The following is a 17,614-nucleotide window of genomic DNA, read 5'->3' on the forward strand; positions in this document are numbered from 1 at the left end:
ATACAAGGTATATAATCTCGAAGAGATGCAAACAAAGACATACACAACAGAGAATATATGTCAATATATATCGTTCGGTTACCAAATCGCTAATCAGTGTTATTACCCACTGTTACTCTAAACTCGGAAGTAAATACATTACTCATGAATTAAATTGATAACAGCTTGTGTTGAGGTACAATTGAATTCTCGAGACGCAATGTAGAACATGGGGTTTACTTATCCACTGTGTTTGGATTTGGAATTTCCCGGCACAAACACCAAACCAGCTGACAGGCTCTGTTGCAGCCTCTGTTCCAGCGGTTGTCCAATGGGCGTTGTGTCGGCGTCCTCTGGCTACCGGCCAACCAGTCGAGGTGCAGCTCGGAGTAGGACGGGCGGAGGAATCTAACTGCGGCGCGCAGGGCAGTCGTTGCTCCGAGGGGATCTACCAGCACAGAGTGTGACCGCGAGTCCTCACAAGTCACCCTTTTGCCTGGGAAGAAACTGGTTCGTTCCCGGTCCAGCGCTGCTTCTGAATAAGCTATTCAGGTTGTCGACGAGGGTCCAACTGTAGGCTGCCGTTGATCAAGCGGAGCATTCACGTTGGTAGAATTCTGAGTACGTACGGGATCCTCGGCCTCGCGCTTAGAACAAGTCCAAGTCCTTTTGCAGACAACAGCAGTTGTCACGTGATTGTCTCTGAGGATGCGCGAAAATGGCCAAGGAGAGCTCAGAACTGAGCTTGCGCTCCCTTTTTGATCAAGACCCAGATGTGTGCTGATTGGTTGAGAGTTTGGCGGGCATTGGAGACCCACGTGGTATTACCACGCCCTGCCAGTCCCTGATTGGTTGGTCAAGGTGAGATATAAGTCACTTACTCTTGACACTTAGGAATGCAGTCCAGATGTCCATTCGGCACTCCCTAGACTGATAGGCGCCAGTGGATGACCATTGATCATGATAGCCAGGCTTAGCTAATTGCATCCCCGTCTGGGAGTTTGTTTCTTATCACAAGAAAACATCTTAAATCAGCTTGCATGAATTCTTTCTCTGTGGCTGCACCACAGAGATGGAGGGTGAGATGGGGCCTCTTTTAGGAGCATACCAACGCTTAATTCTGTCTTATTAACAAGCATTGCCGCTACACTGCTCTGCTGGCGTCGCCGTGCTGGCCATCTCCTCCTCCGCGTCCGGTTCCCCGGGTGTGGCTTCCACTGCCCGGCAGGGCGCTCCCCTCCTGCTGCATTGGCAACACAGCATTGGCCTTCTCAGCCAGAGCCAAGGTCTGCTCCAAGGAGCCTGACGCAGCCAGCATCACGTGGCGTTGCACCTGGAGCGCTATCTCCGGGTGTGCTTCTTCCGGGAGGGTAGGATAACCCTGGTAGGTTAAGTAGACCACATCTGGGCGACCGGCCCCAGTGGCTCTCCCGTTAGGCGCCAGCATTGGACCAGCTTCACCTGCAGCAGTCCCGGCGCCTCCCCTCTTCCGCCAAATCGCCTCCGGGGGGCCGACGCCAACGCCGCGTAGCTGTACCACTGGGCACCAGGTACATCCAGCAGCGCCTGGCAGGCCTTCCCCCCCAGGGCCACGGTGAGGTGGCCCGCCATCTCCACCTGGGACCAGCCGTTTGCCCAGGCCACCATCTGGAAATGGGCCTCATAAAGCTGCCATTGCACCTCCTCGTTATAGCGGCTTGGCTGCACCATCCAAGGTAATGGATGTCTTGTCTATGGTATAGTCCTGCTTGCTGGAATAGGCTCTAGCTCCTATACAACTCTGAATTGGAAGTGTCATGGGTGTGGTCTAATTACTTTTAAATTGGTCTAATTCACCTTTTTCTTTTCTTAGGTTCATAATTAATTTAACGTCAGTTTTCAATTTGTAGAGAGAAGGATACCCAAATTCTCGAGTGTATGTTCACTTTTCCTTTTTTCATTCATGCTTAAATAACCATTTGCTTTGCATGCCTCATCTGCAACTGTATAGACTCAGTATTTAGACAGCAATTTAGGTTATTATTTCTAGCATTTAAATTCACAGATACTCTTATGTATCCTTTTCTAATTTTATTAAATAGCAGGTATAACTGATCAATTTATAGAGGTTCCCTGCATAGTTGAAACCTAATTAAATCTCTGCAGAAAAACAGCTTTACATAGGATAAAGACATACCATTAGGACCCAGTATGACATTTACATAGTGTTAATATACTTGGTACCATGCTGCTCAGAAGCTGAGTTGATCTGTTATTTTCTCAGTAATTAGTGTCAATGGTATGTACACCGATTTGTCAGTAAAGCTTCCGATTGCAAAGGCATATGACACATACACACTGACAGTCTTATGCTGTCTGCAGAGGTTTCAGCCAGTCCTAGAATAAAAATGTTGTTTTAATCACCACGTGGGATCATGTATAAAAAAGTGACTAAATCAGTCTTAGAGTTGTTACTGTTTCCAAAACCAGCCCTAGGTTGTCAAGCAGCTAGAGGGAATAATTATGGCATTACTGTGCAAGGTGGAGATATTTCAATCTGGTAGCAGCTGTATGAGGTATATATTTGGCATAATAGAAACATAATAAGTGTAAGATCATAAATCTAAGAGCATAAAATACTATGAAAAGAGAAGGAAATTAAAAAAGGTATACAGCAAAACTTGTCAAACTGTGGGAAACATTAAACTTTCAATATTTAAAATTATTTAAATGTATACCACTTATTTGTTTTTCTTCATTTTGGTTTATCAATTAACATTTTTATTGTATTTGCAAATGTGCTTTTAGCACTGTTTTCCTTAATGGAAATAAACAGAAATATTGACAATTGCAGTGGCATAACTGCAACATTAGGGTAAGGAGGATTTAGAGACTCATAACTCAGTTCGCTTTGCGTCTTACTGCCATTTTATATGTTTTAACACTTCAAGCTTTTTAATTATTATTGATTAAGGAAAACTGAAATTTCTGACTGATTTCCTGTTGTTTTTTTGTATGGACTTTAACTGTCATCAATATGAAAACAATTTACAACATGATCATATATAACTTTTACAAGGTAATGGATACTTAACAATAATTTGATAAGGTACAGTATGATATAGAATACAGTATATGTAGTAGCATTCTACCGTCACATACACCATAATGCTTGTTCTTTAATAGTAAACAGACTCAGAGGACTTAAAATCATTTAGCAAGAAAAGTTTTAAATGTAATAAATTTTACTTTAGGCTTCAGAAACATTTAGAATATGTGAAGCATTTTTCCATTTTAGTCAGATAACTGTGTGACTTAATAAGTATATACTGAATATATATATATATATTCTCTTGTTTTTGTTGAAAATGACTTGAAGAAACAGCTCCTTCATCTCACCACAGGAAGAAACATATGTACAGGAGAGAAAATGGTTCTTTTCTATTCTCCAAAAAAGAAATAGTCCTTAACAAAAGAGAAAAGGGATTTGCTAAGTGGATTATCTGTTTTGTGCATCCCTGACGGCTGTATGTGTGAAGTCAATATGCGATGGCAATCTTTGCAGATGCTGTATCGTTTTCCTTAGCCTTCTCCACATGTCCTGGGGCTGATTTCTAAGACCCATGTAGACAAGGACCTTCCATTAAATACTAAACAGCAGAAGAGCCCCCCCTGGGTGAGACAGGCACTTATTTAAGGACGCTCATGGAGATATTCTGTTTAGCCTTATCATTCACTTCACTGTCGCTTGATTCAGGCCATGTTTGCATGATGGCTAAATTCAAAACTGAACAGCCATTTAAACAGCATTATTTCTGTCCTAAAGCAAGAACAGGAGCCATGTCCATTTACTTAAATCAGCAAATGCATTTCAAGAGCAAGTCCATTAGGTGCAAATAATGCCCTTAAAATATAAAACCACCACCCACATACTCACAGAGACATTTCCGAGTGACCACTTACAGACTTACTGTAGCTCTTAGGGTCTGCTTTCTGGCAATATTTACTTATGCAGGAAGGAGAAGAGTTTCTGATTCACAATCTACTGTATTGCAAGAGTGCTGAAAAATAAAGGACTTTTAAAAGAACAAAACAACATAAAATATTCATTATGAGCTTCACAGTATAATGATATCAAGAAAACCACATTACCATACTGTATACTGTTCACACCAATGCCACGTCACCCCCACCTCATACAAAAAATATCTGTCTCTATAGTTAAACCTATTAATGAACTATTCAAAATAAACAAATACATTTTTACTTATTTTATTCTATTACTTATTGCTATTCCCTCTTTGTCCTTGAAGTGCATATTCTCTTTAGGATGTGTTTCGCTAGCTATATATTAAATACCACATAGACATAGTGCACTGCAAATATTGTACAAAATTAACTAAACTGAATCTTAAAATATTTAAAATATTTAATCATAGCCCATTTTGACATGGCTTTTGTTGTTCTGGAATAATCCGGTATATCTGTAACTTCAAGGCACAGATCCGATACACTCCTCCTGTGTTTAAGGATTCTAAAATGTGGATGGCTTTGCCAAATGGAGATTTGTCTTTTACGATTGTAAATTTGCAACTGATGTCCTGGATTGCCTACACTTGTGTGATATAAAAAGCATGATTTACTGGGGGAGACTTATCCAAGTGCATGACTCATGAATGAAAAACAGAACATTTTAATCTTTTAGGCAACATCCTAAGAGTTAAAATGCTAACTAAATTATTTCAGCTGAAGAAAAACAACGTCAGCTGATTCTTTAGTTCAGAACTGGTCATTATTAGACCAATATACCAGCTGTATCCCTTAAAGTGTTGTGCTAATGCCGGACAACTGTGACCACTTTCCTGAATCTTGTTCTTCCTCAGAAAAGAGCACTTCTTAGAGCCATACTACCCACAGCAGTGTCAGCATCACCTGGAGGAGTGTTGTCTCACTGACAGCACTGCAAGCTCATGGTCTGCCAAAGCAGAGGTGTCTGAGCCACTTCAAGGCCACCCATGCCTGGCACTGCTGAGGATTAAGGATTCACAGGAATTTTCATTTTACAGATACTATGTGTTTTTCCAGTTTTTATTTTTATTTTTACCTTTATAGTTTTTAAACTGCAGAGCCACAGAAGGAAAGATATTTAAAAGGCAGAAAATCTGCCATCTGTTTGATTAATGTCAGGTCAAAAACAGCAACATAAAAGCTATTAAGGGAACACAAATTCTAGGATTCTGGGGCAAGTCTCATTCAGTCTCATTAATCTGAAGCAGCATATTCCATGAAAAAATGGTTTACTTTAAATAAATTAATAAATCTCATTGACTAGTATCCAAGAAAGGTTCACTCTGGTAATAATGTATGTGATGGTACAGTATGTACTGTACTTACTGTGCTGTCATCCCAAGAAGCCTGAAGGTATCATTGTTTTGATACACACACTGATAAAGAGATTTCCCAGGTTACACTGGAATGAGCTGCATGAATGTGATTCTGAACTTGTCTAAGGCAGGTGCATAACAAAAGAGACAGTATCAAAAATAATAAATAGCATAGCTATTTCAAAATACAACACAATGGATTGCTTTTTCAGGAAATGGAACTTGTATCATGTTTTTGAAAAACAAACCAACTCCATTGTTGACAAACAAACTAGATAATCATTTAAATGAAATGCATAATGAAACATTGTAAGTGCCTTCTACTGGTGGCTGGATCTGTTCTCCTGTATAAGAAAGGTCTTGTTGTACCAGAGACTTTGTCCTGTATGGTATATCTGTACCTTTAAGTGAAAGCTCTGCGTTATAGGAGATTACTTTTGTGTAAAGGTCTAAGAAAATAAACATGATAAATATGTATTTTTTTATCCGTGTGAAGTTACACTTTAGATAGTTGCTTGGCTAAATGAATTTCTAACATTTTCGTTATATTTTCTTTCACAAATGAAATTTCGACATTTCAATTTGATTTCTGAATTAACAAACAATAAAGTAAGAAATTAGAGACAGGCATTTATCTCCCAAAATAAGACTTTCTGCAGTATTAAATGACCAAAGACTCCAACTGGTGTTTAAAAATTTAATTTTAATTATTTTTGTGTGTTTTATTTATAATGCCCTGTGGATCAACATATGTGATTTACTGGGCCATTACCACAATGACCCCATAATCTTCTGTAATATATGAGTAATTAAGAACTATAACCAAGTCAAGAAGGTAATTAAACCATATATCATAAATGATAGACATTGCAATACCCATAACTGGTATTTAGGTGTAAATTCTAATTAAAATTCAACATCATATGCAATTTATTATAAATGGTTAATTATATCCAATATGTTTTAAGGATTTCAGCTTTTCCCGTGTTCATGCTTATAAATGAAAACATGACCGCAAGAGTGAATCACATTTGTATGCTGATGGGGTATGAGGTGGCACAGGTTTGCCCTGGAGGTAAAGCATGAAACTTTAAGCCTAAACTGTGAATGCATTTATTTCAAAGGTAAGTCAAGTTTATCTGTGCAAAGCCATATTTTATAGATTTCTTCTAGCGACTCCTTAAATTACAGTGTTAAAGCAATGCTTCATGCTTAATAATATTGTTTAAAATTGATGGCCCTTTTACATCTATATTACAACAGAAGCCACAGGTTTCAGCTATTACTCTGTCAACATCATATTTTCACTGGCCAATACTTCCAGCTGAATGAACACTGCACTTGATCATGGTATACCCACATCATAGAAAATCTTTTTTTTAATGATTTGTCATCTCATAGAACTTTCCTGCTAGTAGCAGTTTAGTCTAAAAAGTATCTTAAACCTTCATCTTTTGGGAGTTTCCATTGTATAAAATTTAAAAAAGTCAAAACAGCAGAGAGGCATCATTTTATTGTAACAAAATATCAAAGAATTTCATGCTACTTCTTTTTTGAGCTGCTAATGCATGAGAACTCTATACCTCATCTGACAAGTTGTACAAAAGTGACCCAATCAACTTGCAGGACCACCATAGAAACAAGAACACAAGTGGGAACTAAGAACTGGTGGGGTCTGGGACCAACTGCCCAACTACATTACTGAAACAGCCAGATGAGCTCCTCTTATCAATACACTACAAGCAACCAAACAAGCTACAACAAAATTACCCCTTCTCATTTTTAACCTTTGGTGTTATAACCTAATCAGCAGGATGTCTTGTTATTGTCCTGAAATTGCTAATCATTACTTGTTTCTGATACAAAATCCTGCAAACAAATATATTTGCAATACAGAGAACAACTGACAATGTTAGGGAAGCATGCTGCAGACATGCCTAAATAAGATTTATTTTCTTTTTATCTGCCTTTTCACATAATGTTTAACAATTTTCTTTTGAAAGAATCCAATCCATTAAAATGCTAGAAGAATTTTCATATTGTTAGGCCAAACAGTTTTCTCCTTTCCAGTTTCACCAGTTCTGTGTTTATATTTCTGCTGTGCTTTGTGTCCTTCCCTCTTCCATTTTTCAGTCCTGGGGGTGTAGTGGATATTATGATCAGAGTCTTCTCACTTCTCACCAGCATTATCTCCACACAAGTCAAGCCTGTCTTGAAGAAGCCCTCATGAGGCAGCAGGGTCTGCAAAGGATCACTTCTTCTTGTTCTTTCAAGCCTGATCTTTACTGTTAACAACACAAATGAAAGAGAGTGAAACATGTTACACAAATGCCTCATCCTCTTCTGTAGAACCCTGCACTGCAATAAATTTGATTTAACGAGCGTTGTAATATTCTCTTAGCAGATGCTGCATTTTATTTGCCACATGTTATCTTGATGCAAGATGCAAGATGCAAGCCCCAATGCCACATAGAGAAGCAAGTCAGTAAGCACAGGAAGAACTATACCTTTTATTTTCAGCATAATTTAATCTTTAAATTGATGGGCAGTTGGCCAATGTACATGTCTGCACTGTAATACATCTGTTACTGGCAATATTGGTCAAAATATCAAATTATTATAAGTACATAAACTGTTTCTGTGTATTTCTACAATACAGTACATCACACTATTGCTGTGGACAGTTTGGTTATTAATTACACTAGTCAGAAAGGCATAATGTCAACCAGAAATAAGGAAGTTATGCAATAGCATCAATTTACAACTCCAGTTACAGTATTTTAAAATATCAGGCCTTCCTAAAGTAATCACTGTCTCCTTCCAGGCTTCATACCACACAGTACTTTGCTTTGATGTCTGGTTTGTTCTTGTTCTATTTCAACAAGGCACCTGGTGGTTTTGGTGCATGAAAATAACGTATACTGTACATGGAATCCAGGTGTGTCTGTTATTTAACAAATAACACCATCAACTTTTTGCTTTGCATTGTTTCTAAAACCAAATACAGCTCTGCTACAGAATATCAGGGTCTAGCTTTACAGAACAGAAAAAGTGGTAATAATGAATAAATCTTTGTTGTGGTAAAAGAAAATCAGTTTGCTGAAGAGTTACATAATAGAGCAAAAAGATTACTCTACCTGTATACTTAAAGTCCAAAGATATTTCTCTTTTTCAAGAATAACATACAATGCATTGCACTCAGTGGCATCACTGTAGTATGATTCCCTGGGTCAGACTCCCAAACAGAAACTGGTGAGGTGACACTTCTGTTATACTGTTTAGCTTACTATAAACTGAACTCAGTTGATTCATCTCATCCAGGATGAATCTGATACCTAAGGAGAGGAATAAAACCACAGAATCTAGTTCAAGTAAATTCCTCTTGTGTGACAATTTCATACAAATTACAAGAACAAGTACCACAACTCAGCCCTACAGCCTGTTTCAGTACAAAGTTGGTATTTTAATACTATTTCACATCAGTGCAAATCCAGCACTTCTCTCAACCTGTCATCTCTGACAGTAAAACATTGAAAAATGAAAGCAGGAAATGGGAAAAGGAGTGTGTGTGTTTAGGGTTGGGTATTACTTGTTGATACACACTAAATTGTGATGGAAGCAAATAAAAAAAAAAACTCTTCAGATCACCATAAAGACATGATTTCAGCTGTTTTTTCAGCTTTCTCAAATGTGAACCAAAGAATATCCAAGACTTCAAACATTTAAGTTAAAATTTCCTAAGAGAAAAAATGATAAAAAGTAAAGTAAGTAGTAAAGAAATTCTGAATGCAGTATCATTTAAATATTAACAGCTCATTAAAATTAGGCATATCTCTAGAACGGGGATAATCCCAATGATTTAAGTACAAAAAAATCCACTAAAGCTGTCTTTACAATGAAAGAAATATGGATCTTAACGAAAGAGCAAAATCAATTTGTGATACCACTTGTTTTCAAAATTAAAATTAAATTAAATTAAATGTAAGAGGTTCAAATAAAATATTTGCAAAATAAAATTTAATTTTTGTAGTATTTTTAATGGATTATAAAGCAATACATACTACTGCTGCATTTATGTGCTGAAAATAATTAACCCCAGAACACCTCTTCTATGTGAAACTAATTGTGTTATCTGAAGAATGAGTGAAAATGACTAAACACATAATAATGCATAACACATTTTTAAGCATCGAATATGTGCTGTTTTATATATTGTAATGTTGAGCGAAGTCTAGGCTGGATTTCTTGCACACTAGACAAGCATGTTGCCTCATTACCAAAGGGTTCAGACCTCCTGGAAAGATGCTAACTGACTGTTTCATGCATCCTTGTTTCATTTTACACTGCATGCCTTTTTATCTCTTTCAATAAGGAAGCAGATTTATCTGACAATGTTAATGTTTTGATTTCCAACTAAATAAATTATTTATAGATACTATCACACTACTATAACCATCTAAACAATATGTAAAAGTTGCATTGACGTACATTATGGTATTCCTTCAGCTTTGCACCATAATCAGTTGAGGCTATGGACAACATTCACATTGTACTTTTATGCAGATAATACTGATAATAATAATGTTGAAAATGAAGTCTAATATTTGTACCACAAAAGTGAAATAGTTAAATATTGTAGACACTGAATTGAAATGAAAATCAAGCAACTATTGAATTTGAATATACAGTATGTTTTAAATGTTTTGTTAGGAACCTGGAAATCTGAGGTTACCCAGGTTAAAGTTATATATTGTAATATATTGTATGTTGAAACTGTGCTTTAGTACTCTATAAGATATCTGAATTGTGGTACTTGCAGTATCTGGCAGTTCTAAATGAAGTATTTCTTTAGATCAGCAGCTTCAGAGATCATTTCCTCCTCTGATCTCCATTTAAGAGGAGTGTCTTCATCTTCCTTGTCATGCTTTTGGAGCTGTGAACACAAAAAAAACAAGACACATTACAGTTTATTTAAATGTATAGTCCTGGTATTATTGTAATTCACATTTAAAGATATTGCATTGCTTTAGTTTGCTTAAACTCCAGATTTTTTTTCAAAAATCGTACTGCACCTACTGTATACATACCATAACTGTACCTGATCAATTAAGGTCATTCTATAATTATCCAGTTGTAGATGTATGATATTCTTATATTATTCCTTAGAGTGGTGCCATTACAGTGGTTTGAGATACAGTATTAGCCTGAAACCTCAGTTAGGTATAATGTAAAGCTTTGCAGGGCTGTACCCGCAGTATGGCATTTCAATCTAAACTTCTGTAGAAACATTTTTAGGACTTGAAATTACAACAATTAAGAGAAAAAACAAACTAAAACAGAAAGATCACTTTTAACCAGGTGATTCATTGCAAAGAAAACCACATCTAAGAATTGCGTGTCGTGCTTATTGTAGTATATGTCCTGTAATGCTGCAACATCAGAGAAGGGACATTATTACGGTGTGGAGAGGAAGTCATTTTATATACTGTTCACCCTTTTTACTTAGATTTGTGTGGAATTTTCTGGTTATTTGATCCGGTTAAAAAGTCACTGTTTGTGATTTAGAAGCCACAGACTAACAAATTATAAACTAATTACATTATATCCATTGGCAAAATTGTCTCATTTATTAAAGCTCTTCTACAAAGAGGTTGTACTGTATGTTTTTCCATGACATATGACAGATAAAACAGCTTTGCTCTTTTGTTTCCATTAGCTGTTATAACTGCATCTTAGGTATCTAAGATTGTCCAGCAATGTATTGTGCTAGACTTGGAAAATCAATAAAGACATAAAGAGCAAATAAAAGTGCAGTATATTTGCTGATGTCTGATTAGTTTTGCCTAGCAGCTGTGTCTGCCTTAAGCGTAAGAAGGAATCAATGACACCGATAAAATGCAGACCATATTTGTTAGTACCAAAAAACAAGCCAAAAAAAAAATAAGATGGGGGCAGTGATAAAACACATTTTTATTATTGTATTTCAGTTGATTTTGTTAGGTATGTTATCAGTGTAACTGTGTATGCTGTTTTTGACATTAAGATTTTTTTCCATTTAATGATTTTTCTAATAACCTTTAGAAAACTGGCTTCAAATTGGAAATGAAGGATTACATTATACATTTACAGCATCCATGGGTCCAGCCAGGTGGCCTGAATAGATTGTATATCAAAGCCATACAGGATTTGTCCTTCTGTGCTGAGGTCAATGGTGGTATTAAAAGGGATCCACCCATTATTGATTTTTATACAAACCAAAGAGCATGAGCCCCCACTAAGAGAAAAGAAAAATGACAGGTCAGTTTAATCACATTGCAGTAGGCTTTTTTACTTTGTTCTTCGGAAATACCAGAAAACATGTCTTCTACCTTGTTATTAATTCCTTAGAAAACACCACTGGATATTGAAAGGAAGATCTAAGGTTGTCACAATCAATGAGCTGATTACAGTTTTTAAACAGTCAACATGAAAGGTAACATTACAGGGTCAAACAGAATGAAAGAGTTTAAGAAAAAGTCTTCACTGCAGAAGTTAACTAGGTTACAACAAGGAGACAGTGAATATTAGTAACACTCACAGTTTTACAACAGTTGTTCACACACTACATAATCTTCCTCCAGCTTCCTGAATTAACAGATCCAACATCACAACATGCATACAGACCCTCTTAAGTTCTTTAGCCTCAGCCTTTGTATTCTGTGACATCTATTTCAAAACAAACAATTCAAACTGCTAAAAAAACTGGCAAAGTTCAGCAATTCACAAACAGTACATTTATAAAGGCCTGCACATTATTTTGTTAATCTACTGTACATTCAAAATATAGTGTAATCTGTAGGAGCTATCAAGGCTCTTTGCAAATGGCTAAATAATGACTGAAATGAATATAGCGAAAGTCCGGCAGGGTAGTATCACTTGATCTGGGATTTCTGATCAGATACCCACAGATTTCTACACTGGACAATTTGTTCTTAATATTATAAATAATTGCCCAGGATAAGGGGATCAACAGTAAACATCTTACATATGGCAATTAATCAAAAGCAATGGAAGTAGAAAACAAGGTTACAATGGAAATTCCAGAAAATGTGGAAAATATAGACTCATGGTAAGAAAAAAATTAAATTCAATATGACAGCATTCCATAGGTTGACATGTTGCAGCATATTGATGCAAGTGGTGGTTATAACTAAAGTTGTTATAGTGGTATCATAAAGTCACAAATAAATGGGTGGAATATGCATGAGCTGATGTCCTAGATGTAATGCCCAGTATTCCTAAGACATTTGGCATGGTAATGCCATTAAAACACACTGTGCAGTTATGTTGACCATATGTACAGACAAGGAATATGAGCAAGCAAGCATGAAATAGAATTTGATTTAATGACATCTTGTCAATGCAGGTAGGAGCCTCATTTTTAAAGAATGAACCTCATACCTTGAGCGCATGTCAGAAATTAGAAAAACTAAAAAAATAAAGTAATCCATCACTGCTTGTTATTCAATCAGACTCTCTCTGATGTGGGTTGTGCTATTCAGTGAAATCCTGATTTGGAGAAGACCACATGCAGTTTCTCTGCACAGCTCAGGAACAGATTGCATTTGGAAGAAAACAGCAAATTATCAACCCTATCTGTGAAATGGTGCCGAAGTCCCATGAGTAGACATGCACTTGTTTATTGCAGTGATTTAATGTGACTGGTGTTGAGTTCTGTTCACAGATCGGGAAGTTCTAATTATGTTTTTGTGCTAACAAAGAAGAAGCCTTCCATCTGTGTTGTTTTACACACACGTGAGAAGATTACACTTTTTAGAGACTATAAGAAAATAATATTGTTGCAAAAATAACATAAATTAGCTCACATAATACATTGTAGAGACAAAAAGAAAAATATAAATGGATTATGGTGTATCACTCAGAAAACCATTGAAAGAATTATGATGAAATACATGCTGCATTACTGGTATATTATTAACTGCTCTTTATCTTAAAAGATAATGTATTGACAATTTTTCATTCCTTTTGTATATTTTTTCTTAGGATCATATAAGAATGCATGGAACACATTGCAATAAAATATCCATTTGTGAGATATTACTCTAGAATTCTCTTTTCAATGAAAGAAACTGAAAAAAACAATATACAACATGCTAATACATAGAAAAGACAATAAGGAACATAGAGTATGTATATAAAAGAGCTGTGATTGTGATAGGGATACAATTTTCCTAGCCAGTAAGGAAATTAAATGGTAAATGCTAAATATTTTTGGAATAATAAGCTTTTTTTTACTACAGGGGCTCCATTTTGTTCTGTTAGAACCACAGACTAAGTTGTCATTTGTTCAAAGGGCATTTCATTTATTTAATGTCAAATTGCATTGGTCCAGAAGGACTGTATTATGTGCAGATTATGCAGTTTTATTTCTCCTGAGCACCAGCCTGCCCCTGACATCTTGTATTACATTAAATACAAAAGTTAGCATAGCATTATTTTTTTAAAGAAAATACAGTAGTACAGAAAAACATCAAAAAAGAGAAAAAACTAAATGTCTTTTTTTCTAGAACAAAGAAGATTGCAATTTTAATTCAGATATTGTGAATCCCCAAAGGCAGCAAAGAAAACCCCAGTTACCGTCATAAGCCAAACAAGGACAAAGGCACTACTTTGCATAAAGAATGTCTGCAGAAAATGCTAAGACAAGCTGTTAAAGCAGACACTCTGGGATCCTTCAGAAACTGGCTAAAACTGATATCGGGATCATGCAGTAAACTGTAATTAAATGAGGAAGATGGGCTGAAGGGCCGCCCATTAAGATGTCCTTCTGTCTGTAGACCTAAAACACTGGGAAGCTGTACCAATACACTTTTGGAAAGATTAATTTGTATTAAACATATATTGATGTAATCTGGACACTAAGATTCATGCTGGACTGTAGGGGACACAGGAATGTTCATTAGGGGGCATTATGGGCAATCCTAGCTTGCAAAACGGCACTCACCCCTTCTAGAATAAAGTACCTTGCTGGCACTTAGAAATTTGCAAGCCTTGGAAGTTTATAACTGGTGAGAGCTTCCATGTCCTCTTTTTGATGCCTTTGCCCTTTTGTTGAAAATGGACACGCAGGGAGAGAAGAGATGAATGGCATGATTTTGGAAGATTAGCATATTGAAGTCATTACCTTGTTTGGGTGTGATAGTCATAGTACTGTAGCAAACAAACATAATTAACAAAACAATGATTCTAAATTTGTGAATGATTAAACAAAAATAACAATTATTGTAGATTCTACATTTTAGAAAAGTACTAAAATGATATTCCAGAATATTCCAGTGTACAGTAGCAGTCATCAATGTGCTAACTGGATATAGGTTACATGGGACCTTAACACAAACAGGTGGAAGGCTATTTCTCTGATATTTGTGAATCAAATGAAGATTATGAAGCATATAATATACCATGACATGTTCCCAAATCATTTAGACCTCTACCAAAGCATTAAGAGCCTGACATTTTAATATATACCATGTTCAAATTCTGACAGCTTTTATTTGTCTTCTCCATGGAAAACTGAAGACGGCTGTCTAGAAACTTGTCAGAATGTCTAATAAAGTCTTTGAGGCCCTGTCTCATGAAGCAAAGAGTGAGATATCACTGCAATGCATGTGCAACTCACAAACACACCTGTCAGCCTTACAGCTTTAAATTAAAAGAGACTTGCTGCAGGTAGGAACTGATGTTATGTGAAAATGAAGCGTGAAATTTCAGTGTTAAATTTGTTGAGCAGGTAGACAAGAGATGAACCTTTCCAAATCTTCCACTGCTTTATTTTACAAGAGAACAATAGAAGGAAACAGACCAAAGCCTTCTTCCTAGAACAAAGTTATGATATATGGAATATGGAAATTTCATGATTTTACAATTATAGCCTTCTTGAATCAAAACTAGTCTTTATGTAAATATTCAACAGAGTTTAAAGTAACTGATTCAATGTCTCTTGCACAAAATAATGTATGAATTAAACATACTATGAGTAATTCAGGAATATGGAACATGAAAAAGCAAGTGAATAATTAGAATCAGGTTCTTAAATATTTAGGTACAGTAGGTCTTGGGGACATTGTTTGGAAGACACAACCCTGTATAAAGATCAGAAACATTGTGAATGTCTTAATCATTATACAGGTGTCTGGTGACAAGTCATGCCACAATCTAAGGAAATTCCTTTCCTCAGTGATAAACATACTGTTTTCACTGCCTGAGGACCCAGATAGCTTGCAGTCATTGTCACAATTGTGAATTATGCATTGCATTACAGGTTTCTACAGGTTTTCATCCATGACCTGAAATGAACCCAAACTGGGTCTTACAGCAAGTCAATTATCCTAGACATATTAGCAGATCTACAAAAATGGCTGCAGAAGAAGATATTCTGCATTTCACAATGGCCTAGTCAAAGTTAGGACCTAAACCACAACAAAATGTTGTGGCAGGACCCGAAGAGAGCTCTTCATGCAAGGCAGCCCTATCACAAAGTTGAAGGGATTCTATAAGGAGGAATGGGCTAAAAGTCCTCATAACTAATCAGTGGTTTAACACCAGTTACTGAATTTAAGGGTTCACATTGTCACACAAGGTTACTGTATATGAATGTTGCATCATTTGAGCATGAATAAATGTTGCAAAAGTATAATGTTTTGTATTGTTTCACCGGGTTTACTTTAAAGTATCTGTTATTAAGATTTAGATTCTAATAACTTTTTAGGTATCAAAAATATGAAAAATGAGAAAAGTTAATGAAGGATTTTCACAAAACTGTATCTCTCTCCATACCCTTCGTATATCTGGGCAGGAAAGCTGCTTATCAGCATCAAAATGACCAAAAGTTTCTCTCACACTAAACTCAAACTCTCCCTCTGGTACAATGCGTAACAGAGGACCTGAAGTCTTGCTTAGATAAGAAATGATAAGAGCATTTGAAAATCCGATCTGAAGGAATATAGGGAACTCTAAGGCAGTTTGTGTAGGTTTGTAAACATCTTCTTCAGGACTGCCCACTGCCTGTAGCTGTCCCTATAGCCATGTTCAACAACTAGCTGATTTTAGAAAAGTTGGCATAACTGGTGTTAAAAAAGTAGTTTCCAAACTAACCCTGTTTGGAATCCTAGCTGGCCTTTTTGGCCCTACGTTACACCATGAATTCCTCTTTAACATCAGGCACCATTCCTTTTATTTTGAAAATGGCTGAAGAAACACAATAAAAACAGTAATGTTGTCCAACTGCTTCTTAAAAGAAGAGTGTTTGAGCCTCAACTATTTGACGGGAAAGTGTTTACAATTCTTTATCCCAAATGAATTCCCTTCAGTTTCCAGTTCGGATGCTATATCTCTGTTTCACTAGTAAGTGTGAAATACTTCCTGGAGTTACTGTATCTAAACCCTAAGGATCTTATATACAGATGCAGCCATTCAAAGTGCGCGGTACAGACACCGCAGTACAGATACCGCAGGTAAGATGACACGCGATACCACGTTGCGTGATTGGTTGACCGACAGGGGTACTCGTGGTCCGTTGGTCTGTCGTAGAAAGACTTACTGTAAACGTCTTTACTGTGCCCGTTGTATTTATTGAATTTTACCACTGAAGGGAAATCTTAGTAGCTGAGCATAAAAAGAATAGGAGCATACTGTAACGCGTGTGAAGGCCATAAACGATATTAATTTTGGAACGTAAACATACAGTATATGGCTGGTCTTGGTACTTTAAAGAAAAAAATACACACCAGTATTCCATTTCTCCCTAAACATTGTAAGCTTCGAAGTCTTTAACTAACGTGATACCGGAGTCAACAAGCATACTTTTAGAATTTGATTAAAAGGGAATATAATATGGAATCGCGTATCTCAAGAAATTAATAACGATATAATTATATTCATGTTGCAAAAGAACTGCAACGGACATAAAAACTCCCTTGCATGGTTTCATTACGACCAGAATCGGTCTTGAGATATTTTTAACTTGATTTACAGTATTTGAGAGGTATGTCTTAACACCGATACTACAGTGCTTAAGTACTGCTCACATATATGTTTCTAGGTTTATATTATGCATTTCATACGGTCAAATTACTTTTGAGCAATAAGAAGCGAGAAACGGTATGCGTTTTACTTTCGTTTTGTGCTGGGACCCGTGGATTGATTAGAGATATCAAGTACATACAAGTCATTTTTTAAATGTTGTAGTTCGTCTTGAAAAAATGTTACGAGTA

General features: G+C 36.4%; 1 protein-coding gene across 2 annotated transcripts in view; it reads right to left on the reverse strand.

The window, feature by feature from the left end:
* Positions 1-7,502: 7,502 nt before the first annotated feature.
* The window catches only part of fhit (fragile histidine triad diadenosine triphosphatase), a 522,156-nt gene continuing 512,044 nt past the window's right edge, over positions 7,503-17,614 (reverse strand). For both annotated transcript variants that reach the window (XM_088636179.1, XM_088636180.1), the window contains 2 exons: positions 10,162-10,275; positions 7,503-7,629 (listed from right to left, as the gene is read on the reverse strand). In XM_088636179.1, coding sequence (XP_088492305.1) covers positions 10,174-10,275 — 102 coding nt within the window. In that variant the 3' untranslated portion in view covers positions 7,503-7,629; positions 10,162-10,173. The remainder of the gene's footprint in view (positions 7,630-10,161; positions 10,276-17,614) is intronic.

This window comes from Lepisosteus platostomus, chromosome 6 (assembly GCF_059453375.1).
Source record: "Lepisosteus platostomus isolate fLepPlt1 chromosome 6, fLepPlt1.hap1, whole genome shotgun sequence".
Classification (NCBI taxonomy): Eukaryota; Metazoa; Chordata; class Actinopteri; order Semionotiformes; family Lepisosteidae; genus Lepisosteus; species Lepisosteus platostomus.